General features: G+C 45.2%; 1 protein-coding gene across 3 annotated transcripts in view; it reads left to right on the top strand.

Annotated features, from left to right (window-relative positions):
- Positions 1–5242: 5242 nt before the first annotated feature.
- RIPOR2 (RHO family interacting cell polarization regulator 2) overlaps positions 5243–27025 on the top strand; it is a 233411-nt gene continuing 211628 nt past the window's right edge. The window contains exon 1 of one of the 3 annotated variants that reach the window (XM_073631170.1): positions 5243–5503. In XM_073631170.1, the coding sequence (XP_073487271.1) occupies positions 5431–5503 (73 nt within the window). In that variant the 5' untranslated portion in view covers positions 5243–5430. The remainder of the gene's footprint in view (positions 5504–27025) is intronic. The other 2 variants (XM_073631167.1, XM_073631169.1) reach the window with 2 other exon arrangements.

Below are 27025 nucleotides of genomic sequence, written 5' to 3'. Positions count from 1 at the left end.
ATGGGTAGGGGTACGATGTACAGGTACCCCATACTCATTCACATAGGGTGGGGGGGGCTTATTAAAGATAAGCCCCCTGCCCGCAGACCCCGACAACCAACGGCCAGGGTTGTCGGGAAGAGGCCCTTGTCCTTATCAACATGGGGACAAGGTGCTTTGGGGTAGGGGGCCGCAGGGTTGGGGGGGGGGGGGGGGGCGCTCGCTAGTCCCCACCCCCTTTCCTGACTGGCCGGGCTGCGTGCTCGGATAAGGGTCTGGTATGGATTTGGGAGGAACCCCCACGCCGTTTTTTCGGCATAGGGGTTCCCCTTAAAATCCATACCAGGCCCTTGGAGGGGGGGACCCATGCCGTTTTTTTATTTAAAATTTGGCGCGGAGTTCCCCCTCAAGATCATCTGAGCACAAGTCGCATGCCAAAGTCAGATTATGCAAGACGGCGATCCAACTTTGATCCTACTTCAATGATAGTCAATGGGCTGAAGTAGGATCAAAGTCGGACCAAAGTAGTACAGGGAGCACTTTCAAAGTCGGACCGACTTGTGTTGGACCAGTAAGGACGGCTCCCACAGAGAAACATTGATTTTTACACGTCATGCGACATGAGCTCCCAATGTCGGAGTGTTTGTTGCACTAGTGTGAACTCGGCCTAAGGCCTTATCTGCATTAAATCAGCCTCAGAAGCTGTGTAATTATTATGTGTTTAGGGTTAAAGGGTTGTAAAACCTCTTGGTTTTTTGTTTTGTTTTAACCACTTCCATACAGGGCACTTTCGCACCTTTCTGTCCAGGCCAATTGTCACTGTTTAAATGACAATCGTGCGGTCATGCTACACTGTATCCAAACTAAATTTTTATCATTTTGTTCCCACAAATAGAGCTGTCTTTTGGTGGTATTTGATCACCTCTGCGGTTTTTATTTTTTGATAAAAGAATGACCGAAAATTTTGAAAAAAAAAAAGTTTTTCTTTATTTTTGTTTTAAAATTTGGTAAATAAGTAAGTTTTCTCCTTCACTGATGGGCACTGATAAGGCAGCACTTATGAGGCGACACTGACGATGGGCATTGATAGGTGGCACTGATGGGCATTGATAGGTGGCATTGGTGGGCACTGATAGGCGACACTGATGGGCACTGAAAGGCTGCACTGATGGGTACTTATGGGTGGCACTGATAGGCGGCACTGATGAGCCCTGATGGGCACTGAAAGGCGGCACTGATGGGAATTGATGACTGGCACTGATAGCTTTAACTGATAGGCATCACTGGTGGCAGTGGAAGGCATTTTACTTTGGCACTGATTGGCAGCTGCCTGGGCACTGATTGGCATTTCCCTGGTGGTCAAGGGTGGCATACCTGGTGGTCTAGTGTGGTGGCCATCCAAGGGGGGGCTGCGCTGATAAACAATCAGCACAGACCCCCCCCTGTCAGGAGAGCAGCCAATCGGCTCTCCTCTACTTGTGTCTGTCAGACACGAGTGAGGAAAAGCCGATCAACGGCTCTTCCTGCTTACATCGTGATCAGCCATGATTGGACACGGCTCATCACGTAATAAAGAGTCTCTGTCAGAGACTCTTTACCTAGATCGGAGTTGCGGTGTGACAGACTGACACACTGCAACAACGATCGCAGCGATGCGCGCCCCCTGGGGCATGCAGCGGCTTGATATCCTGAAAGACGTCATATGACATCCAGTCAGGATATCACAACCACTTTGCCCACGCCATTTTGTTATATGGTGGGCGGCAAGTGGTTAAATAACAAACATATCATACTTACCTCCACTGTGCAATTCGTTTTGCACAGTGTGGCCCCCGATCATCGTCTTCTGGGGTCCCGCAACGGTCTGAGATTAAGAACTGGGCATCCAAAACTTTGAAGCCAGGTTCACACTGGTGTGCTGCGATTTAGCCACAGCGCTGTTGTATCCACAGATTTTGTGCATTTTACTTTTAGCAGTGGCCTCAAAGACTTCTATTAGGATGAACGTTTTTTGAAATAGCCCTGCATGTTGCATTTTTGGTGCGATTTCAGAAAACGCTTCAAAAACCTGCAACCTGACAGAAGTCAATAAAACTGTGGCTAAAACTGCAGGTAAAATGCATGAAAACCGTGGTTACACCCATGCTGCAGCCAAACTGCAGCACATCAGTGTAAACCCAGCCTAAAGTAGAACTAAAGACAAATTTTTTTCTCTTCATTTTGGATAGAGTAAGGGCTGGTTTACACCACAAAAAACGCACTCCAGATCCTTTCCCATTGTGTTACTGCATGCGTGTTTTAACACTTTTTTTTTTTTAAGCGTTCTGGTGCATTTTAGATGCATATCCGGATGCTTTTTTTCTTTTCTTTCTTCTTTGTATTGGGGGTCTGGTGCATTTTGATGAGTTCCAGTGCATTTTGTATGCGTTTTACTGCTTTCCAGTACAGTTCTGTGCAGGAAAAAAGCAACATGTACTTTTTTTTCTGCAACTGAAACACATTGCACTGGTGTGAACTATGTCATTGGAACCCATATAACTTACTTTCCATGCGTTTCTGATGCAGACAAAAAAGTACTGTACTGCATGTGGTGTGACTAGGCCCTTAGGAAGGGTTGTAACCTCTGTCAGTTTTTTTTTTGCCACCTATGTCCCATAGCCTAAACAGGAATTTAGAAGAAGGCTACAGTGTGAATTGCAGCAGCAGAAATCTACTGATTGCTGCAGCTGTGTTTGACACCTGTGAGCGGCTAGCTATGGCCATTGAACCTCTATGCACTTCTATGATGGGTTGTTGGCGGCCGCAGCTTTTCCTGGTTGTTTGCACAGTGTGCATCCAGTAGCGATCAACGCAGGCAATAGCTGGCTGTGTGACCAGCCAGGAATAGCTGCAGCTGCCGGCAACCTGTCATCAAAGTGTACAGGTGCTCAAAGGCCATAGCTAGCTCACGGGTGTCAAACACAGCTGCAGCAATCAGTAGATTTCTGCTGCTGCAATTCATGCCTGGGTAGAACGCCTGTGCGAATGTAGCCAAAATCTCTGCAAAGAGATCAGAACTAGTGTCCCCATTGGAATATTTCCCCTCTATTCCTGTTCTGGGGGGCAAGACACAATTTTGGATTTACTCTCACTCTCAGCGATAAAAGGTAAAAAGAACAAATAGAGAGGGGGAATCTTCCTTATGGAGGCACAGACAGCAATAAAAACCAGACAGGTGTTCAAATCCCTCTCCACTCCATCCAAAACCAAAAAAAAAAAAAAACATGATTTGCTTTTAGTTCTACTTTAAGTGTCATGTATAACAGTGACATTATTAGTCCCCTAGCACAGAAAACTACAATTCTTTCCTTATGGGCCGTACACAGGATCAGAAAATCGTACGAAAAATACCGCTTTTGAAGCGTTCGTACAATAATCTGATCATTAGTACACGGAGTTCGAGAGCCGATCACGACAATTCATGCAAAGTTATCCAATGGGACAAGCACAAAAAATTTTCTCGAATAATACCAGATTGTACGATTTTCTTTTAACCAATTGCCAACTGCCCTATAGCAGTTTCACCGCTACAGGGCGGCCGCTGCGCGCATGTACGTGTGTGTACACACACACACACACATATACATACATACATACATACATACATAATCCTGCACTTCCGGGTAGGTGGCATGAATGCTCGCTCCTGCTGTGATCACACACACACACAGTGGGAGCCGAAGCGGCGGGTACGGTGGACTCGATGTCCGTCGGGACCTGCCGATCATCAAGCAGAACGACGGTCTGCCTATGTAAACAAGGCAGATTGGGATCCATGGATCCTGTGTCTCTGCAAAGCAGGGGCTAGGATCCATAACTTCCCCTAGTAAAAGCACCTCCCACAGTTTAGAAAAACTCTGGTCAGACACACAGTTAACCCTTTGCTCATGCCTGATGTTAACCCCTTCCGAACAGTGTAATTAGTACAGTGACAGTGCCTATTTTTAGCCTGTCACTGGTTCCCCATAAAGCGTCAAAAGTATCAGTGTCTGAATGTCTGCCGCCCCACTATAAGTCGCTGATTTCTGCCATTACTAGTAAAAAAAATATACAGTGGAACCTCGGATTGCGTGTAACGTGGTTAACGAGCACTGCATTTCTAAAAATCCTAACTTGGTTTGCGAGTGTTGTCTGGCAAAATGAGCAGGATTCAGGCCAAAGCGGTGTGCAGTACCGGTTTGTGGCCCGAGGTGGGGGGCGCCGGAACGGCGCTGATCGTCGCCGTTCACAAATGCACGAAAAGGCCCGAGGACAGTTTGGCTGACCTGGGCAAACCTCTGAAAGGCTCGTGAACAAAGTCTTTCTGAGGTTTGCCGAGGTCAGCCGAAGTGTGCTCGGGCCTTTTCGTGCATTTCTGAACGGCGACCTTTTCAGCCATTTCCGAGGCTCTCCGGCGCCCCCCGCCTCTGGCTGCATGCAGTATTGAAATTAAAAATTAATTTTCATTTCCATTGACTTCAATGGGAAAACTCGCTTTGATATGCGAGTACATTGGATTACGAGCATACTCCTGGAATGGGCTATGCTCGTAATCCGAGGTTCCACTGTACATAAGTAAAAATCCCATAGGTTGTAGACGCTATAACTTTTGCGCAAACCAATCAATATAAGCTTATTGGGATTTTGTTTACCAAAAATGTGTAGAATACATATTGGCCTAAATTGATGAGGCAATTAGAATTTTTACTGGATATGTTTTATAGCAGAAAGTAAAAAATATTTTTTTTTTTCAAAATTTTCAGTCTTTTTTTGTTTATAGTGCAAAAAAAAACCAAAACGCAGAGGTGATCAAATACCACCAAAGAAAGTTTTATTTGTAGGAAAAAAAAGGACATGAATTTTGTTTGGGTACGGTGTCGTACGACCGCACAATTGTCAGTTAAAGTAACGCAGCGCTGTATCGCAACAAATGGCCTGGTCAGGAAGGGGGGGGGGGGTTAAATCTTGTGGACGTCAAGTGGTTAATCAGTACAGTTGTCGTTCGAAAATACAATACAAGTACACTACAACACATTATATCACTTTGTCGTACGAGAATTTTTGTAACTTTAGTAAACTCTTCATTTTTGATATGAGATTAGCGTGTGAAAAAAAAAAAGCACATTCATTCTGATATGTAATCGTTCCCAATATATGAATCTATAGAGGGAATATGTAACTCAACATAGCACATGACATCCCCCCAGTCCTCTGAACTTCCTGTATACAGAGAACACACCTTCTCAGTCCTGCCCACCCAGGGGGGTTCTCCCTGAACACATGTACCTACCTCTGATGCACACAGAGCTGGTGCATGTCATCATCTTTGTAGAGAGGATGTTGCTGTAGTCAGGAAGCAGCAGACTCAGTTCCTCCTTCTGTGATCAGACAAATCCTGCCTGGGAAAGGGGGCCATTACTTCTGATTGTCAAGATGTCTGCAGGGGAGGACACAAGCAGTGCACACCTGAGTGAGGTGGAGGAGGCAGATGATGTGCTCTCTGAAGGTAACCTACACCTTTCTATATGTACTAGGAATGTGCACAGCCATGTGTATGCAGGGGGACAGCACAGTCTGTTATTACTGTGCATCTACACTGGGATAGGAAGCATTGGATATCACAACACTGTTTTATATCAGAACACAGTTTTTATATCACAACACTGTTCCTGATGGAGTAGCTGGTCATTGCTCACAGTCTTTATACTCCATCCTTAACTGCATCTGAATTGTCATGATTTTGTTTTGTTTTTTTGTGTCATGTGCTGCTATTGAAGTCTGTGGGACTGAAATTTAATTACTCTATGTCACATTACTTAGGTATGAATAGGCCCCACACATAATAGGATTCTTGTTATTGTGCAACAAATCACACAGGTACAAACGGGGACGAAGATCCCAATCGCACATGAAGCTTCACTAGTAGGAGTTTAAGGCTGGGTTCACACTGCAGCACGCTACGGTGCGTCTTTGTTTGCCAATTTTCAGTTTTTGCCTGAATTCGGCCCTGAAATGGAGCCAAAGGACCCCACACAACGCCTGTGCGATTTGCATCGGAGCCGCTGCGGAGATGTGTGAACCGGCTCCATAAAGAGCCAGTCGCAATCTCCTGCTATGAGAAGAACCCGCATCCAATTCGCAATAGTGTGAACCCAGCCTTGTGCTGGACACTTGTATTTCCATTTATATTCTTTGATGCTCAATTCCTGAGTTGCATGAAGCCAAAAAAAAAAAAAATTATATGCGCTTCTTTTAGAGTCGGTTCACACCAGGAATAGCGCATAGGAAGGTGCTGTGCATTTCTGTGCGATTTTAGTCCATTTATTTCGAATGGGGTGAATCAAACTGGACCTCACTAAGGCCGGCCATACATTATACAATTTTCCCTTAGATTCACCAAAGCCATGTAATGAGGTCACACCTAAACGCTTTCAATTGTGTATGCAATCAGGCAGTCTCTTGTACTACATAGTTGAAGGTAAATCTAAGGCTCCATTCACACCTGAGCGCAGCGATTTACTGGCTTTTTTTGGGTGTTTTTACAGCTTTTTTACAAGCATTTTAAAGAGTTTAATGCCTCGTACATACGTTCCGATTATCGTATGACGTATCGTTCGCATTTTGTTGCATAAACCGATCAGATTATCGAACGATCAATCCGAAAGCGATTTTTAGCATCCGATAATCAGAATGTGTGTACGAGGTATAAGGCTGGGTTCACACCTATGCGAATTGGATGTGGATTTTCTCTGCATCCAATTCGCATAGCAGGAGAATATGACCTGCTCTCTGTGGAGCCGGTTCACATGTCTTTGGAGCGGCCGTGGAGCGCACTGTGCGTCTTTGCCTCCGTTTCAGGCCCGAATTCGGGCAACGATTCTGCCCTGATTCGCCCCTGAAACTGAGAACAGGGACGGACAGTGTTTCTGTGCGATCCGCGGCCGGTTTAGGTGTGAACCAAGCCTTAGAAGCGTCTTCCCCCTCCTCTTCCCTCCCCCCCCCCTCTTCCCTCCCCCCCCCCTCTTCCCTCCCCCCCCCCCCCCCCTCTTCCCTCCCCCCCCCCCCCCCTCTTCCCTCCCCCCCCCCCTCTTCCCTCCCCCCCCCCCCCCTCTTCCCTCCCCCCCCCCCCCCCTCTTCCCTCCCCCCCCCCCCCTCTTCCCTCCCCCCCCCCCTCTTCCCTCCCCCCCCCCCCCCTCTTCCCTCCCCCCCCCCCCCCCTCTTCCCTCCCCCCTCTTCCCTCCCCCCCCCCCCCCCTCTTCCCTCCCCCCCCCCCTCTTCCCTCCCCCCCCCCTCTTCCCTCCCCCCCCCCCCCCTCCCCCTCTTCCCTCCCCCCCCCCCCCCTCCTCCCCCTCTTCCCTCCCCCCCCCCCTCTTCCCTCCCCCCCCCCTCTCTTCCCTCCCCCCCCCTCTTCCCTCCCCCCCCCCTCTTCCCCCCCCCCTCTTCCCCCCCCCCCTCTTCCCCCCCCCCCCCCCCCCCTCTTCCCCCCCCCCCCCTCTTCCCCCCCCCCCCTCTTTCCCCCCCCCCCTCTTCCCTCCCCCCTCTTCCCTCCCCCCTCTTCCCTCCCCCTCTTCCTTCTCCCCCTCTTCCTCCTCCCCCTCTTCCTCCTCCCCCTCTTCCTCTTCCCCCTCTTCCTCTTCCCCCCCCTCTTCCCCCCCCTCTTCCCCCTCCTCTTCCCCCTCCTCTTCCCCCCCCTCTTCCCCCTCCTCTTCCCCCTCCTCTTCCCCCTCCTCTTCCCCCTCCTCTTCCCCCCCCTCTTCCCCCTCCTCTTCCCCCCCCTCTTCCCCCCCCTCTTCCCCCTCCTCTTCCCCCTCCTCTTCCCCCTCCTCTTCCCCCTCCTCTTCCCCCTCCTCTTCCCCCTCCTCTTCCCCCCCCTCTTCCCCCTCCTCTTCCCCCCCCTCTTCCCCCTCCTCTTCCCCCTCCTCTTCCCCCTCCTCTTCCCCCTCTTCCCCCTCCTGGTGTGAATGGGCCCTAAATCTCTTAGCACCATCTTCAATAATGGGTCAGAAGGCTTACACTGCTGGTTATTTGAAGGCACTGTAGGAAAGGAGTGTGTTTGGGAAGATATTTCTATAAAAATAGCTGGGATGTGGGTGGAAATCCATGTACAGAGACTGCATTGGAAAGGGAGCATGCATGTTATCTGCATTGGTTTTAATGAAATTTTGCATACCTGAGAGCACCATGAGATAGGGGTGACAATATAATGCTTCATACACAGGCGTCACAAGGGGAGCACCCCGAGACCCTGCGATTTAGGGAGTAACTTGCAGAACAATGTAAAGTCCTTATGTAACATCTGGGCCTCCTTTAAAATTTAAATCATCCAGTGTTAGTAATTCCAAAATGTACCTGTAAGGCGAGTTCTTCAGTGTTCTTGCAGTAGTGTTTTCTTACAGTTTTTTTTTTTTTTTTTTGCAAAACTATATTTCTACGAAAGCTTATGGCTGATAAACGCTGAATAGCTGTGGGGTTTTTTTCAGACTTTTTAATCTTTTATCAGAGTTAAAACGTTTTTACAGCTGAAAAACTCCTCTTAAAACCCACTAGTTCTGTTTTTTTTTTTTCTTTCATGTCCAGAAAATGCCCCTGCTAAGAAACGTTGATAACCGCCTGTGTATGCATGGACACATAGGTAACATGCTGGGGAGGTTACTGGCTGCAGAAGAAAACATCTGAAGCCAAAAACATCCAGTGTGCATGAGGCCTTAAAGTTCGATTTAGGGCATGTTCACACCATATGCATTAGAATCTATTGGGTCCCATGCATTAAGTTCAAACCACAAAGTATGATGTGCACTACACCCACTGTTTGCCGGTCGGTCCACCGGCACTTACCCCATCTAGGCGGCGGGGATCGGGCATCCGAGGAGCAGTGGTGATTGAGGCAGTGGCTGGGTTTGGGTGTCCGTGCCTCAGCCAGCGACTCTTCTCCTCCTCGCTTCTGCCGTGCGTCTCCTCCCCTCCTCCTAGGCGTCCAATAGGATCACCTGTCCTTTTAGCCATTTGGGTGACAGGTATCAGACTCGCTTCCCGATTGGCTGGGAGGAGGATCAGTGTTGCAACAGCAAATACTCATTCGCAGTTGCAACACAACTGGGTGGGCTCCAGACGCAATGCTCTGCGTCCTGAGCCCACCCTATTTTGAAGCCTATTTGAGCCTATAGCTCTAATCAGGTGCTTAAAAAAAAAAAAACCCTGCCGCTGTATTTCATGCACCTGGTGTCCTAAAAGGGGCCGGGGGCATGGATGGGGGGCACCTGTGTGCCCACAATGGACGGGGCCGCCCCTGGTAGTTATTCTTGCCTTACCCCACCTTCTCGTCTTCTGCATTGCTGTGCGTGATGCTACCATCCTTCTGGGAAGATTCCCCAGGAATGCAGAGCAGGTGACACCTCCTAGTATGCATCGCATACTAGCACATTATGGGAAACTTGCCCTAAAACAAAGCTTTTCCAGCACCGCAATGTCAGCGTTGCTGGGGCTCCCGTCTTCACCGTCTTGCTTCTGGGGTTCGCGGGCTCTGGGCTCTGTGACTGGCCAGAGGCGCGATAACGTCACTCCCTTACATGCGCACGGGAGCCGCCATTCACAGCACAGGGCTCTGAAGGAACGGCAATCAGGAAGTTTACATCTTCTTTAAAATGATAGTTGCCTAGCTGTTTTTCTATAGTTCCTGTACTAAAAGGGAACAAACATGTTGACCGTAAAGGTAGAAATTGTGAGCTACTTACTAGTTCTTAGTCAGTAATGCAAATGTGGAAACCTTTGTCAGCTTGACAGCCAGGCAACCAGCATTTTCAGTTAGTGAAGGTATTATTATTATTATTAAAATATATATATATATATATATATATATATATATATATATATATATATATATATATATATATATATATATATAATTTTTTTTTTTTATTCAGAATGGGTATCAAGGGTCAGAATGCTAACCTTTTTTTTTTTTTTTTTTTTGTGCATTTTGATAAGCACATTGCTAGAAAGTGTTTACTGTGTTTGTTGTATAAAAATGCAGTCATGCTGTATTCTTGTACAGTGTGCAGCAACACACATGTATTATGTGAACAGCATACATAGAAAATAATTGTCTTCTCGGTGTCTTTGCATTGAGCAACACAGCTACAGTGAATGAGTCCTTACACAGGATAGCTCATCCCAATAGTGATGTCCTATTACATTAATAGGCAACAAGGAATTACAAGTTGGTTTTTTTTTTGGGGGGGGGTGAAAACCATAGCAAGTATTTTTTAGAAACATATAATATAGATAAATTAGAATGATACGTTGTAGTAATATTTTTGCTCTCTATTTGTGTTTTGCTGTTTTGGGAGAACTCAGGCTTATTTTACTCATCAGGGTGCGGTTGACAGGAACTTACATTCTCTGTGACCACAGTGGGTTTATCGTGTGTCACTCTACACAAGGCGGTCTAAGGACTGTTATGATATCCAGGCGACAAGTAAACCACGAATAATTGTGAGGTCTACTTTCTGTTATGGCCGATAGAACTCCCCAGCAGGAAGCGGAAATGGACACACCTGTGTGCTGTTTTTGGATATGAATCAAAATCTGTTCTGTTACAGTATAGAGCGGCTGGAATAAAAGCATGCACTATGAGGTGATATTTGCAAACCTTTTATTAAATGTACTAATCAGAAGGTATTTCTTTTGGGTATTTATTCATGAAAACAATGCAGTGCACAAAAACTGTATTTTTTTAAGGCCCTCTCACATCTTTGCAAAACACCACAGCTTGTGTGCATTGCAGTGCTGTTCGTTCTGATCAGAACTGCCTTGTAGAGCACTCCAACGCACATTAACCACTTGAGCTCCGGAAGAATATACCCCCTTCATGACCAGGCCATTATTTGCTATTTAGCGCTGCACTACGGTAACTGGTAATTGCGTACCCAAACAAATTTTTTTTTTGTAACACAAAGCTTTCTTTTGGTGGTTTTTGATCGCCAGTTTTTTTTTTTTTTTTTTTGCGATATAAACAAAAAGGACCGAAAATTTTTGAAAAAAAAAATATTCATTACTTTCAGCTATAAAATTTTTTTATTTTTTTTAAAGAAATTTAGATTTTTTTTTTTTTTTCTTTTATATAAATGTTGGCCAAAATGTATTCTGTTACATGTCCTTAGTTAAAAAAAAAAAAAAAAAAAGCCCTTTCACATCGATTAGGGCTCTGAGCAGAGCAGACGGATGACAGGTCCGTCTCCACTCACTGTGCTGAGACAGACCTGTCAGAGCCCTGCCCTTCTCTATGGGGAGATCGGATGAAAACGGACTGCCTGTCCGTTTTTCATCTGATCCGATCTGCCAGACGGATGAAAAATAAGGTCTCCATCCGTCTGGATTTCATGAACAGGATCGGATATTGGGTGTCAGTGGACATGTCACCGCTGACATCCGCTGCCCCATAAGAGTGAATGGAGGCTCGGATCAGGCCTGCCTGAAAAACTGACAGGCGGACCTGATCAGAAAGCCTGTTTGAAAGGGCCCTCAGTCTATGTTGATTGGTTTGCGTGAAAGTTTTTTAAAATTTTTTTTATTTTTTTTTATCGGGCCTATACTGGAATTTTACATTTTTTATTTTTATTTTTTTCTAATAATTTTTTTTTATACCACTAATGGCGATATAATGGGACTCCAATAATGTGACAGGCAATATGACAGTAGCTGATACTGGGGGTAACTGACTAACTGCCACTAACATCATCAATGACATTTGGAATCATGCACAGTGCATCTCAAAGAAGCTGCTCCTACAGGCTTTTGAGCTTTTTTTGAGCTCTCATTTTTTCTGCTTGGAAACACCCCTCCATGTTAGCCAATGTGTCCATGCACACTAGGGCTTTTTCAGGAGTTTACAGGCATATGCTCCTGTAGCGCTGGTAGATTTGCGATCTACCATCTGATAGGTAAATTTAGTAACTTGTTCGTTAGGAAGGTTAGATTTGCCTCTGTTTCAGACGTTGGCTGACGTTGCGTGTGTTTCCATACTGAGCCATGGGTGTCGCTGTTGTTGCTGGCTAGTGTTGGAAGGGCAGCGTGTCTAAGCGTATGGATGCTCTTCTGTCCCAGAAACAACTCGGTGGAGGTGGTCCTCCGAGTTGCATTCTGGGCGAGGGTATTTATGGGACAGACACCATATTTTGGGGTCCGTTTTACAGCCACCTGCTGGCCCTCCTGGCCGACAGGTATGCATTAGAGAGCTATCTCGTGGTCCTCCGTTCCGGAGGCCCACGTCGCTGTGGCGCAGGGGTGGACCCAGAAGCTTGTCTGGGGCCTACCACAGCGGCCGAGGAATGGTCCTGAGCTGTCTATCCAGAGTGAAGAAGCTGGACAACCGAGGAGATCCCAGGGGAGGACCCGTCATGGAAGGATCATGCAGCGTGCTGGTCTGGAGAGGGGCCTGGTGACTTGGTTGGAGGACGTATCCTAAAGTAATTATACAGCATAGTGTTGCCGGGTTTGGCTTAAAGGTTCAAGCACTGTGACTGATATTCAAAGCAGAAAAAATCCAATACATCCTGTGGCAGAGGATCGTACGGGTTCATCCCAAACAAGTCTGTGGCAGAGACTTTTGTTCGTGCTATGTACTGGCTGCTAGGCAAGTGAGAGAGGCCTATCCAGGCGAGCAAGGAGTGTGTCCCACCAAGGGAGTGCATTCTACTGAAATATCTAACCCCGAAGGACATTTGTCAAGAATCTTACTAAAAAAGGTATTTGAGTTTTCCCCTGTGGTTTTCCCTCTACCTCTTTCCTGCTACTTCCTTCGTTGATGGTTTAATAAAGCATTGAAAACGTACTCAAGTGTTGGTGCGTGTGTCGTCCAAAGGTAAACTCAACGGAACCCTAGACCCGGTGCCGATGAAACAGAGGGAAGGAGAGTGAAGGTAACAAGCCTGTTTAAACCAGCAGCTCCGCGGTGAGTTAGTGCTACACTCCTACAGGCAGAAAACCCCCCACCAAACTTGCATTTTTGAGAGGAGCTTTCGAGCAGTTAAAATGCCTAAGTGCCTAAAAACAAGCGAAAAAAACATGAAAAAGCACAAGGAAGCTCAAACACACAAAAAAATAGGAAAAATTAGCTGAGGGGAAGGTTTGTAAAAAAATAAAATAAAAACACTTCTGCTCAAAGAAGCTCAGTAAAAATGTGCAAAAAAAGTACAAACGTCTTCAAGCTGAAATAAAAGCTCAAATGCCTGTAAAAACAGCTTCCCTTTTTTATTTATTTATTTTTTGAGCTGCAGTGTGTTTTTCAGCTGTAAAACTCTAATGCCCTGTACACAAGGTCGGACATTGATCGGACAGTCCGACAACAAAATCCATGGATTTTTTCCAACGGATGTTGGCTGAAACTTGTCTTGCATACACACAGTTGCACAAAGTTTTCGGAAAATCCTATCGTTCTGAACGCGATGACGTAAAGCACGTATGTCGGGACTCTAAATGGGGCAGTAGCCAATAGTTTTCGTCTCTTAATTTACTCTGAGCATGCGTGGCACTTTGTGCGTCGGATTTGTGTACACACCATCGAAATTTCCTACAACGGATTTTGTTGTCGGAAAATTTTATAGCAAGCTCTCAAACTTTGTGTTTCGGAAATTCCGATGGAAAATGTGTGATGGAGCCTACACACGGTCGGAATTTCCGACAACAAGGTCCTATCACACATTTTCCATCGGAAAATCCTATCATGTGTACAGGGCATAACTGATAAAAGCTTAACGCTGGAAAACGTGGGTATTTGGCATTTATCAGCGATAATTTGAGCCATAAGCTTTTGTGGGATTATAGTTTTGCGGAAAAATGCTACTGCAAAAATGCTGCAAAACTCATTCTACAGATAATGCAACTGGCGTTTTTATAACGTCCAGTGTGCATGAGGCCTAAAACAGTGATCAGTGATAATAATATACACTGTCGCCGTACTAACGACACTGGCTGGGAAATTGGGTAACATCTAGGGCGATAAAGGGTTTAAATTTGTGCCTAACTGTGTGTAATGTGTATAAAGTGTGCTGCTTTTACTATTAGATCTTTCACTTTCTCATCCCTGCTTTTCAGGGATGAGAAACTAACAGATCTCTCTCTCTTGTTTACAGCCCAGAGCTCTGTGTTAATAATTGCACACAGCCATTCAGCAGGTCCTAGCCATGAATCATGGCAAGGACTTGATGATATGCTCCCGCTGTATACAATCACAGCTGGTGCCAGGCGGGATGCGTGCGCCCTGGACCTGGAAGTAGGCAGCGACATACAGGTACGTCGCTTTGCCTACACTGGCAGTACATTGCGCACAGGCGGACGGGAAGTGGCTACTGTGCATTGTGGTGTACTGAGGTGCTTTCGCAGTTCTTTCAAAATTAGCTGCCCTTAACACAAGTGCATGTCAGTCATTGTAACTCAAAGTTGTGACGGAACCTGACCCTCAACTTTTCATTCTGTTTTGGGTAGAGTGGCAGAGGGTTAGAGAATCTGTCAGGTTTTTATTTATGCTTGTGTTCCTATTGGAGAGCCTAGCCCTCACTTCCAGTCGGGAAATTCTAGTAATGCATGACGGGTTAGAATTTTTTTTTTTGCTTTCAGTATATCCCTGTCCCAGCGACAACCCTCTTCTGCTTTTTCTTGTATGAGTGTCACAGGATCGGGAGGTGAGACAAATTTTCCTCAGTGGGGTTCAGAAAAAAACCCATGCAGTACCCACCTTCCCTACACTGCAAATGCTTGTCCGTGGGGATGCAGGTTACTTATCTGACTCCCTACCCCAGAGCTATTCTACTCTTCTCCCCCCCCCCCCCCCCCCCCAAAACTGCAGACTTTAAGCATAGCCTCAGCACACTCAGATACAGTGCCAGGCTATTGTAGGTGGTAGAGGCGGGATTGTGACATGAGCGGAGGCTGTGGTAGGTCAGTCACACTGATAGAGGGAGCCTGCTAGAGTTGAGTAAGTAAAACATCCTCTAGACCAGGGGTCTCCATACTTTCTAAAGAAAAGGCCAGTTTACCATCAATTTTAGGGGGGCCGGACTGTGCCCAGTGGGAGTAAGCAATGCCTGATCCTTGGTATTAGGGGAAATAGCTGGTGTCAGTGGGAGGAATAGTGCCCCATTTTTGTTGTCAATTGAAGGAATTATGCCCCATTATTGGTGACAGTGGAAGGAATAGTGCCCCATGGTTGGCATCAGTGGCAGGAATAAGGAATCAAGGGCCAGATAAAGGCAAGCAAAGGGCCGCATCTGGGCGTGGGGTCCCCCTAAAATCCATACCAGACCCATATCCGAGCATTCAGCATAACAGGCCAGGAAAGGGGGTGGGGAGAGAGCAGCCCTTCCCCACAACCCTGGCGGGTGGCAGTGGGGGTCTGCAGGCAGGGCAATGTGTTTTTTATTTTTTTTTTACATTTGGCTGTCAGTGGGGAACCCCGCTGAAAGCTGATAAGTCATCAGTTAAGGACGCGCCGACCGACTTCCTGGCCTGCTCCTTAACCAGCTAATGGTAAAAACGCTGGTGGCTGCCGGCTTTAAAAATTGGCATCTGAACGGAATCTAAATCACAGCTGAATAGCTGCTTTGGAAATTTGCAGTGAAAACTGAGAGAAAATTAGCACCGGACATTTGTGCACAGGGTCATGCCACTAACGGGGCCAACAGAGGCGGCTGCCTGAGGCCTGCATTCATGATGGCAGGGTGGGGGCCGCACTGAGGGTAGAGTGTCCATACTGGGCACTCCACCCTCAGTGCAGCTCAGTAATGATCAGCATGATAAAAGCACAGGCTCGGTGTTACTGGGCTCATTGCCTGACCACTGTGCCTGTCCCACAGATGGGCACAGCAGCCAAGCTTCTTCAGTGTTTTAGAGCCTGATAAACCGTGCAGGTTTAGCGCTATTGTGCTTAGCACTGCTGGCCATTTTATCTGCCTGTGTGGCCAGGCAGAAACTTTTGTTTGGTGACACCAACAGGCTCTATGGCACTCCATGTGTGGGTACACACTCATAGCTACTGCCAACTAAGGCACCATCTTCGCTGTGGGAGGGGCAAAAATGGCCACCTCAGGCAGCATCTGCCCCAGGCACGGTCTTGGGTGTGGAAGTTTGTACAAGAACATGTACTTGTCTCACTTCATGGCTTTCTCATTCTGACATCTGCCTGTTCTTGACCAACTCATACACCAGAGGAACCCACAGCTGAAGAAGGAATGCAGTGCATACGATTAATGGACACTAGTTACTGTACAAATTCATGACCTGAATGTCACAAGCATAGCTTGCCTGCTTTTATTGGGTTGTGAATATCCAGCCTCTGTGTAGATTGGGTTTCATACAGATATACCGTGGGTGGCCGAGACCAGTATTATGGTTTGGTCAAAATTCAACAACACGTGTGTTTTCTATAACTTCTCAAACAAATGAGCGCAACTTCTGTTTTGAGTGTAAAGTCAGGAAAAAGGTTTAGCCAAGATTTGAATAAATAGCCATTTGTATTCTGACTAAAACTGAAACGATTTAGAAACGCTTGAGTCCCCCTCTGTTAACCCAGCCATCCGTTCTTTTCAAGCATATTGTACACTTTGTATTAGTCTGCAGCACATGTTGTGTGAACATTTGACTTAGTGTACTGCTAAATGTTTTCAGGCCTTTCACTCGGTATCATTGGGATGCCGGGCAACATCCTCCGATCCGGTGTGAAGGTGGAATTAGGCAGGACTTCTATCACCCAGGCAACTGGAAATTCAACTTCTGCCTTGAATTGACAAATTACTCTCAAATCCTGAATGACAAAAATGAAAGGTTTATAATTTCAACTGATGCAAATAATACATGTTTTTTTTAGTATAAAGAGCCCGGTGTTGTGGAGTTGTTTTGTCTTTAAATATATCTAAAACCAGAATGCATTGCTTTTATTAAAATGCTAGGTCTCTTAGGCCTCATTCACTCTGGAAGCGTCAGACCTGCATTTTTATACGTTGAGGACATTTCTAAAAGCCTAATTTCTCCTTCATTTAGAGAAGCTAAACAGAGGAGAATCAGTATAAATAAGGCTCAAGGCCCCATTTTTTTTTTTGTTTTGTTCATTCGTATTTATAACTTGTAGTATAGGGGCAGAATTGCATGTTTTGGACCCCAAAGACTTTTAATTGGAGCTCCTGAAAATGCATGCAAACACACATCTTCGAGAAGTTTTCAGGTTCTTCCATTATAGTTTATTGGGTCAAAAATGTTCACTTTATGTACTTTTGTTAACTTAACGCCTCAGGCGACAAAATACTTGGTGTGAATGGACTCCTTGACAATAATGGTAGTCTTCATCTTAAAGTGGTGTTCCGGCTGAAATTATACTTTTTAAATAAAAATACCCCTATAATACACAAGCTTATTGTATTCTAGTAAAGTTAGTCTGTAAACTAAGGTCTGTTTTGTTTGTTTATAGCAGTAGTTTATTTTATAAACTTACACCAGGCCGTGGCCATCTTAAGTGTGGGCAGCTGAAGCTGGTCTCGCACATGCTCAGTGCAGCACAAGCAGTGTAATAGGTTTCAGGTCAGGTTTCTATAGCAACGGCAGTGTCAGAGGAAGTTGCCACCCCTTCCCAGAAGGCATTGCAAACAGGAAATGATGCGATGGGCTACGGCCAGGGAGGAGGAAGTGAAAAATGAATACAGCAGATATACAGTAGGTGCTGAGAAAAAAAAAAAAAATCCAATTAGTTTACAGTGCACGGTTTAGTGAGGGATGCTGAAGAGTTGTAAAAGTGGGTGGAACTCCAGCCTCGGTTCACACTAGGACGACTTGTCAGGCGACCGGACCTAGTCACCTGACAAGTAGCGTCCCGTTCTGTGCAATGGAACCGTTCTAATCGGAGCGGCGCAAGTCGCTCCGACTTAGAAAAAGGTTCCTGTACTACTTTGGGGGCGACTTGCATTGACTTCTATACAGAAGTCGTTTTGCAAGTCAGCGCTGAGTCGTGTCCTGGGTCGCCTAGGCAGTTACGCTGCAAGTCGTGCTGCCTCAGTGTGAACCGATCCTTAGTGTTGCGCTACAGAAAATGTTAAGTTAATTGGGGACTAAAGCATTACCACTGACTTCTATATGCTTCAGGATGTAGGCTACTGGACAAAAAAATTGGACCTGAGGCAATTTCAAAAATACGCTGCAGGGCACAGATTATTATGATTAATATTATTATATTTATTATTCAGGATTCATATGGTACCAACAGTTTTTGTAGTGATTTACAATATAATGGGAGACAGTACAGTTGCAATACAATTCAATACAAGAGAGTTAGGATGGCCCTGCTTGTGAGAGTTTACAATCTAATAGATGTGAACAGGCTCTATCTCGGATTGGGCAAGAAGGCATTTGCTTTTCATTGTATATTCCGATCGTGTGTATGCCTCATCGGACTTTTTACGTCGAAAATTCTGCCGGACCTAGAAAGAGAACATGTTCTAAATATTTCCGATGGAACCAATTCCTATTGGGAAAACCGCTTGTCTGTATGCTGTTCCGACGTACCAAAAACAACGCATACTCTGAAGCAAGTACGAGACGGAAGCTATTGGCTACTGGCTATTAAACTTCCTTTTTCTAGTCCCGTCGTATGTCACGTTCTTGACGGTCGGACTTTGGTGTGATCGTGTGTACGCAAGACAGTTTCGGCGGAATTCCGTCGGAAAAACCTTCAGAGTTTATTCCGACGGCAAAACCGGTCATGTGTACAGGGCATTAGGCTTGCAAGTGACAGCTCTTGCTTTGTGGATTATCAGTGGAAAGGGCACCAGGACATTGATGTGATTTACGTATCTGTGCCATTCTTGTAGCTGCTCTGTTCCTTGTCATCGGCCATCGCTCCCATACTGCTTACGGAATCAGCCTGTGTACAGGCCCCACTACACATAAAAGTTAAAAATAGCAATAGTGAAGAGGAGTGAGAATATACAGTATGTGTGTCTCCAAATGTTAGCCTCCTTTGAAAGTGCATACATATTTTAGTGTGTCCTAAATGATGACCTCTGTGACCGATCTCAGCTGCGCGTGTTTGTGTATATATATACATTAGGGTACATTGAACATCTTCCTGATTGCATGGGGCCATTGAGTGGCGACATTAAATATAAATGGATGTCTGTGCACTTGTTTTTGTAACCTGAGCTGAGTGATGTCATTCTGCACTGTGCCTTGGGATCGGGGGGTTAAATTGTCTCTTGAAGATGTCTGCGAGTTACTTGTGCCGATGTTGGAAAATGAGTCTCTTTGTTTGCGACTTAGAGTAACACAAAACTTGATGTGGGCCGCTGCACAAAACCTGATGTGGGCTGCTGCATGCTGCTTCCCTTTGCTTGTTCTGGTTGCTAAGCAGCCGTCTGGAATCTATAGCACTTACAAACTCCTGAGAGAACCCAAGGCATTGAGGATTTGTAAGCATCCCTTCCCACAAAGCACAAGTGTAATTTGACATGCAAATGTATTAAGTACTTAGGCTAACATCACAAGAAGGGGGAGTCATGTCTATAAAAGCAGCTCCGTTCACAGCCTGCCGGGTGGGATTTACCTAAAAAAGGAGGCAGGGACCACTGTGCTACATGATGCTTGCACAGAAAATGGCTCACACCAACACCTTTTCCTTGTAATGTGTTGGTTATTTGCATTCCTTTGAAGTTTGTCTTCAACTATCTATGACATAACTCCAAATTAGTCTTGGTAATTAAAATAGCATTGTTAAGAATCAGGCTTGCGGTAAACCAGCCCATTTTCACATTGTCACGTGCAGTAAAAGAAATCGACAAAGCTTCCAGTGTTGAATTTAGACACCATGGTGCAGTATTCAACTTTTTTTTTCTAACAGTTTATTGGACAAGACATTTGAGCAGATTTCTTTACAATGGTTTGGAAGCAGCTCTTGGAGGTGCACCCTCGTGTGATCCTTACGTGGCTCATGAGAGCGGTTTCTGATCACCTTGCTGTGAATTGCGCAGCTAACACAGTAGTGCAGTTGCACATAAAGCTTAGGCAGTACATAGGAATCGAAGACACTAGCATCAGAGATATCCCTGACAGCTGCAGCCTCAATGATGTTTCTGATCACAAGCTTCTTGATAGCGTTGTCCTTTTGGGGCACAGCTGGTGCATCAGATAGGCTGGACATGCCCACGTCCCTTCTTGGCACGTCCATTGCTACTACTTTTCTTTGTCATCTTGGACTCAAAGGCTGCAAAGATGGTGCAGTCAACTTTATAGTCCAGTGCAGTTCAGATCACAAGGCCCTAACCTTGGTTAAATATAAAAATCTCAGATAGAAAAGCTTTTATGTATGTTTTAAAATGGTATGCTAATGTATTGTGTTGTGTGTTTTTTTTTTTTTTTTTTTGTTTTTTTGTTTTTTTTTAGCTGGTAGTAATATGGGAATTCTATCTTTTTTTTATATTAGTTGCCTGTAGTCCCTTGCATAGCAGGATTTGGAAAGCGTAGGACTACATTGTAAGCCAATCGGGCTTTACTATATTGCACAGCACTACTAGTGTCGACACCAGTGCAGCAAAACCCTCCTGCAAACTTAAGATGCCGACACCTTTTTTTTTTTTTTTCCTTGCCCCCCGCCTCCATTCTTACCTAGACGAAAATGGCTTCAGCCCTTCTACAGCAGCCATCTTGGATATCTATATCAGATATCCAAAAGAGGCTTTGCCTTAAGTGCTGGATTACCAAATAGGCAGAGTAGACAGTGATCTATGGCCCCCACGACAACATATCCAAATAATATTGATTTTATCTTGAAACAAAATTACAGTAAAGATTTCTGCATTTTTTTTTTTTTTTTTTTATAAAAGATAGAGAAAAAAAATCAGCTCCTAGAAACAAAAACTTTACATTAACCACCTCAATACAGGGCACTTACACCCCCTTCCTGCCCAGGCCATTTTTCAGCCCTCAGTGCTGTCACATTTTGAATGACAATTGCACGGTCATGCTACACTGTAACCATGTGAACTTTGTATCATTTTCTTCACACAAATAGAGCTTTCTTTTGGTGGTATTTAATCACTTCTGAGTTGTGGTGTGTGTTTGTTTTTTTTAATACAAAGGCTGAAAATTAAAAAAAAAAAAAAGTTTTTCTTAGTTTCTGTCCAGTAAATTTTGTAAATAAGTCATTTTTTTCTCCTTCACTGATGTGCGCTGCTGAGGCTGCACTGATAGGCTGCACTGATGAGTTGGCACTTATGGGCACTGATGAGGAGGCACGAATATGCCTCGCTTATGGGCACTGATATGTGGCACTGATGAGCACTGATAGGCGGCACTGGTGGGCACAGATAGGCGGCACTGGTGGCATTGATGGGCAGAAGTGATGAGCGGCACTGATAGCCAGCACTGACTGGCATCACTAATGGCCACTGATTGTTGGCAGTGGTGGGCACTCATTACTGGCACTGGTGGACACTTAATTGTAATCAGGTCACTGATTGCATACCTAGATGTCCCCCTGTAAAGAGATGCCACTGATTGGCTCTCCTCTCCTCACACTCTGTCAGTGTGAGGCGAGGAGTGCCGATTACTTGTATCTCCGTGTTTACATGTGACCGGCTGTGATTAGACACAGCCGATCACATGGTTAAAGAGCCATGGATCTTTACAGAGATCAGGGTTGCACCGTGTCCTAGCAACATGGTGCAGTTGTTCTGGGAAACCATCAAATGGCGTCCACCCAGAACGAGAGCCGCACCGCCCAGTCGTAATTTGACGGTGGGCGGGCGGCAAGTGGTTAAAGACTCTATAGAGAATATTCTGTAGGTTGATATTGGGCACATTACAATAATAAAGTACATAAACCATAGATATTGGGATCACATTAGTTTGTCTCTTAAAGCTGTTGGAAACCCTGCTTGGTAATTTTTACCTTCAGGTAAGCCTATAATAAGGCTTACCTGTAGGTAAAATGAATATCTCCTAAACGTGCACGGTTTAGGAGATATTTGCCCTGCATGCAGCCAGTGACATCGCTGGCACATTTGCTCTGAAGGTCTTCAGAGCTTCGTGCCGGAACCGCTGGAGTGACTTCTTGCGGCTCTGGCCAATCGCAGTGCTGGAGCTTATGAACCCAGAAGAAAGAGTGGGAACATGTCGGCCCTCTCAGTGGTGACTTTACAGTGCTGGAGGGCTTCGTTCAAAGGTGAGCGTTGCATACTAGCACATTATGCCATTGCCTTTGCAGGTGTTTTTTTTTTATTTACATCTGCGGTTTACAATTGCTTTTAAAAGCTGTCAATTTTGGTGCAATCTACGTATGTGTAATGTACAGTAGTTATGGTCCTCTCTATCTAGTGTCCGACGTGCATGCTACTTGGTTAAGTGTTAACCAAGACTACTAGAGCACGCACAGGAGTAACCTCCAGAAACCTGCAAGGGGGCCCCAACTGCCTGGGGGCCTCCATAGAGCTTAATCTGGCAATGTTTGGTTTCTATACAGCAGCTAAAAAGGGAAGGACCCAGCGGTGCATTATAAGGGGCTCACTTCTAGGAAACGGATGAGAAACTCAGCCCCCAATAACGAAAGTTATTCAACAGGTTACAGCAGGATATAGCTGGGATCACCAGGCGTATGAGTATGTTACTTGAGCATAACCCAAGTAAAAAGTAAAAGTGGGTAAAATGCAGAGGGTGAAGTTCTTTCCTGTACTAGGGAATTTACTCTTCCTGGAGTAATCAAGTTCAAAGGCAGGTACCTTCTGAGTGCTTAAAAAAAATTGCTTCTGGACAGTAAAAAAACTGCGAGCTAGCTTATACTTGTTTTTCTATATCTGCAATTATCTTTTATTCTGTCCATGCATTTGCCATCACTGGAAAATGATGCAAATTCATGATTAAGAATCTGATGGTAACAAGCCCTTTGTGTCTGTCTCTGTGATCAGTACACATGGACCGGGCAGTGTTTTAATAACTTCCTTATTAATCAGAATGTACATTTTAGAACTTTTGGTTTCATTGTTTCATTGACATAGCCCTAATTTTTGCTTGTATTTTATATCACACTCAGAAAAGCCTCTTCTTTATCTTGGTGTATTTAGAAAAATTCTTTGTCAGAATGTGCTTGGTGAATGAAAGCATTAATTTTCTTTGGAAATTATGCTCTAATCGGGCTGAGTTAATTTAACAGATATTGAAAAGATCACCATTCCTAATATATTCTTTCTAACTCCTGATAGACGGAATCAGACATGCAAGAGATCCTCAGACCATTTCCCATGGCTCTGGACTATGGAGGCTATTCATGAAGCCCCTTTGTAAATTCAGCATTAATTGCCACCCAACTCAATGGTTGTTAAAGCTGGATCAGGTTGCATTATCCTGAATAGACCTTTTTGAATCATTGCAAAATCTCCAAAATACATTTTGTAGCTACTTGCTGATGTCTCATTGTGTCATTCAGGCACATTATTCATTCCATACATTGCTTTAGTTGGTTCATGTACATCCAAATGAAAAGACTTTAGCTGTTTCTATAGCAAACCAATGCTTGTATTACGCTACTGGTGTGTATATTAAAGTGCTAAGTTATTCCCTTAATTTAAATGTAAAAATGATTGGTATTTTCAATGCCATAAGTGCCATAGAGCACATTTTCCATAAAACAAGTTTAGATATCCACAATACCAAATTCCTTTCTGCACACGCCCATCAAATGCTATGCGATTACATAGACTGCATGCCCACAAGAATTTTTGTTTAACAGCTGTTACTGACATCTGATGTTTTAATTGTCATGTTCAGCAATGGATCATTGAAATCAGTTTGCAAGACAACTGCATTTTGGGATCTTTTCGTTTTGAAGCTCTGCAGACGTGTAATCGGATGCCGCTAAATGTTTTGCGCTTGCTGCATTATTTGTGCCCTGCAAGAAAATGCCATGGCAGATTGCACTTCAATAGACTGAATAATTTATAGGTAGCACTATCAAAACAATGGCACGGTGGTAGCTTTAATGCCTGCCTAATTATGGAACGAACGAGGGAGCATTATCTGGCATTTTCCACCGAATTAACAAAACAAGATAGCTCAGAGAAAAAAAAAAATCCTGGGCCTCTGTGTAGCAGACATGATCTCAGTATAATTTAATGTGCCCGAAGATCAGGGGTGAGAATGGACAGGATGTTTGTTTAAAACTATTGAGAGCTTTTCATGGATTTAGGGACGCATTAGTGTGTGGAACGCTTGATGCCTTTTGGTGTCATAATGAAATACAGATAACATGCAGTCCAATCCCACTGAAAAGCCCATCCTTTATCCATTTACAAAGATAGTGGTTGCATTAATCAGCAATGCCATACATTGTTCTATAACTTCTGCAAGATATAGTATGTTAAAGCAGGGAGTTTATTGACTTGTCCACCACATTAGGGTCTCATTCATACCAGTATGCTGCAGTAACACTTTGTTACCAATGCTATATGCGTATTGCTGTGGTGTGATCCATTGTGAATAGCAGTCCCAACACGCCTTCCCAATGTGCCTGCATGCAATGCACTACTATGTGTTGTGGTGTGCTACAATACAAAAATTACTGCAGGCTTGTCTTAGGCCCATTCAAATGAATTGGCTGTTTTATAGCTGAACTACGAGGAACTGACAAAAATCCCCTTCTAGTGGGGCTCCCCCTGCACTTTGAGGGTTAAATGGCTGTTTATGTCTAGGGTATCAGAAAAAAGGGACTTTTCACTTACCCGATCCCTTCCACCCACTGGCTGCTTCTTCCATGGAACCATTCCCCCAAAGCCTCTTCTCTTCGGTGCTCTGGCCAGCTATGACGTCACCACGTACAATGTCGTTGTAAGTGAGACCACTGAAAACATACCCACAACCTGGAGCATCAGAGTGAAGAGGTGAACACTGGCTGCCGGGGAGATATATGGTAAGTAAAACTGTCATTTTCCTGGGACCATAGGCATAAACGGTTATGTAACCCTTGCAGTGGGGTGAAGCCCCACTGCAAGGTTATTTTTGTGAGTTCTCCATAGTTCAGCTTTACAATAATGCTTGTGTTTGTTCAATGCACAGCAACGGTTCTGTGTGGTGTGAATGGGCCCTGACAAGATAGATACTCCTCGTTTAACTACTTACCTGTTTAATGACCGCTCGGACTTACGACCAGCTCTCCCAACCCGAGCTATGCACTGTACATCATTGTATTGTACAGTACAGAATTTTTGTAGTTTATATTTGTTTTTTGTAACTTATGCAAATTAAAGATGTTATTGAGTTGGAGTTTTGTATTTAGACATTTTTTTTTTCAGAATACATTACAATAGTTAAAAATGCTTGAAGTATTGATTACTTTTGGCTGCTTATTTAACGACCAATTCATTTAACAACCTGGTCGCTGGAACGGAACCTGGTTGTTAAGTGAGGAGAGCCTGTACTGTAAAACGTATTTAAATGGACGAAGCAAGGCTAGGTGATTGAGCAGTAATGTGTGCCTATTTAAGCATTGCATTTTACTATATGAGCAATTCTTAGTGCCAATGGCACTACAGCTATGGGTTTAAACTGGATCCCTGCACGTGGGCATGTATTATCTCACACAGAGATTTGGCTTACCTATGGAGAACAGAAAGAGTACAACATCATATCTACACTGAAAATGATAATGCCTATTGATCTGATTGGTCTATGAGAAGTTCTTAGTAGGTCCTGGAGCTTCAGTTGTGAGTTTTGAGATGAACACATGTCTTGGCATCCGTAAATGGCCAGCTCTGTTGTACAGGTCTAGATGGAATTAGATGAGCATTTTATTACTTTTCTTTTCAGTCCTGCTAAGGCCCCTTTCACACTTGTATGACTTGTCCTGCGACTTGGGACTGCAAAGTCGCATGACAAATCGTTCCCCATGATTTCCAATGACAACCATTCTTATTAGTACGACTTCAAGTCGTGCCGACTTCAAAGTAGTCCCTGCACTACCTTGGTCCGACTTTGATTCTACTTCAGCCCATTGAATATCACTGAAGTCGGATCGCCGTCTTAACTGATGCAACGGCATGAGTTCCCCCTCCAAGACCCTTATCCGAGCACACAGCCCGTCAGGTCAGGAAAGGGGATGGGGACAAGCGAGCGCCCCCCCCCCCCCCCCCCCCCTCCTGAACCGTACCAGGTCGCATGCCCTCAACATGGGGGGGTGGGTTGCTTTGGGGCAGGGGGGCCTTGCGCCCCCCTCCCCAAAGCACCTTGTCCCCCATGTTGATGAGGACAAGGGCCTCTTCCCGACAACCCTGGCTGTTGGTTGTTGGGGTCTGCGGGTGGAGAGCTTATCAGAATCTGGAAGCCTCCTTTAACAAGGGGGGGGCCCCCAGATCCTGGCCCCCCCACTCTATGTGAATGGATATCGGGTACATTGTACCCCTACCCATTCACCTAAAAAAAAAAAAGTGTCAAAAATAAAACGTAGTACACAGGTTTTTAAAGTAATTTATTAAGGCAGCTACGGCATCCCTTCCGATTTTTCTTCTCCCCTCTTCAGGTCTTCTCTGCTCTCAGCTGATGTCTTCTAGCCCTCTCTGGTTCTTCTCCCTCATCTCCCCACCCGCAGACCCCCGACGGCCAGGGTTGTCAGGAAGGGGCCCTAGTCATCATCAACATGGGGGCAAGATGCTTTGGGGTGGGGGAGATGCCCCCCCCCATGTTGAGGTCATGCAGCCTGGTACAGTTCAGGAGGAGGGAGGGTGCTCACTCGTCCCCACCCCCTTTCCTGACCTGCTGGGCTATTTGCTTGGATAAGGATATGGTATGGATTTTGGGGAGGTCCCCCACGCCTTTTTTCAGCATGTGGGTTCCCCTTAAAATCCATACTGAACTGAAGGGCCTGGTATCCTCTCCGAGGGGGAACCCTTGACTTTTTTTTTTTTTACATTGGGCATGGAGTTCCCCATAAAGATTCATACCAGACAGTGCCTGGTATTGTCGGGATCAAAGTCGGATCCCTGTTCATTAAATTCGGACTTCAAGTCGCAGG

This window comes from Aquarana catesbeiana, linkage group LG05, assembly GCF_042186555.1.
Source record: "Aquarana catesbeiana isolate 2022-GZ linkage group LG05, ASM4218655v1, whole genome shotgun sequence".
NCBI classification, from domain to species: Eukaryota; Metazoa; Chordata; class Amphibia; order Anura; family Ranidae; genus Aquarana; species Aquarana catesbeiana.
The sequence above is the reverse complement of the archived record's forward strand: the minus strand, read 5'-3'. Positions and strand labels throughout refer to the sequence as shown.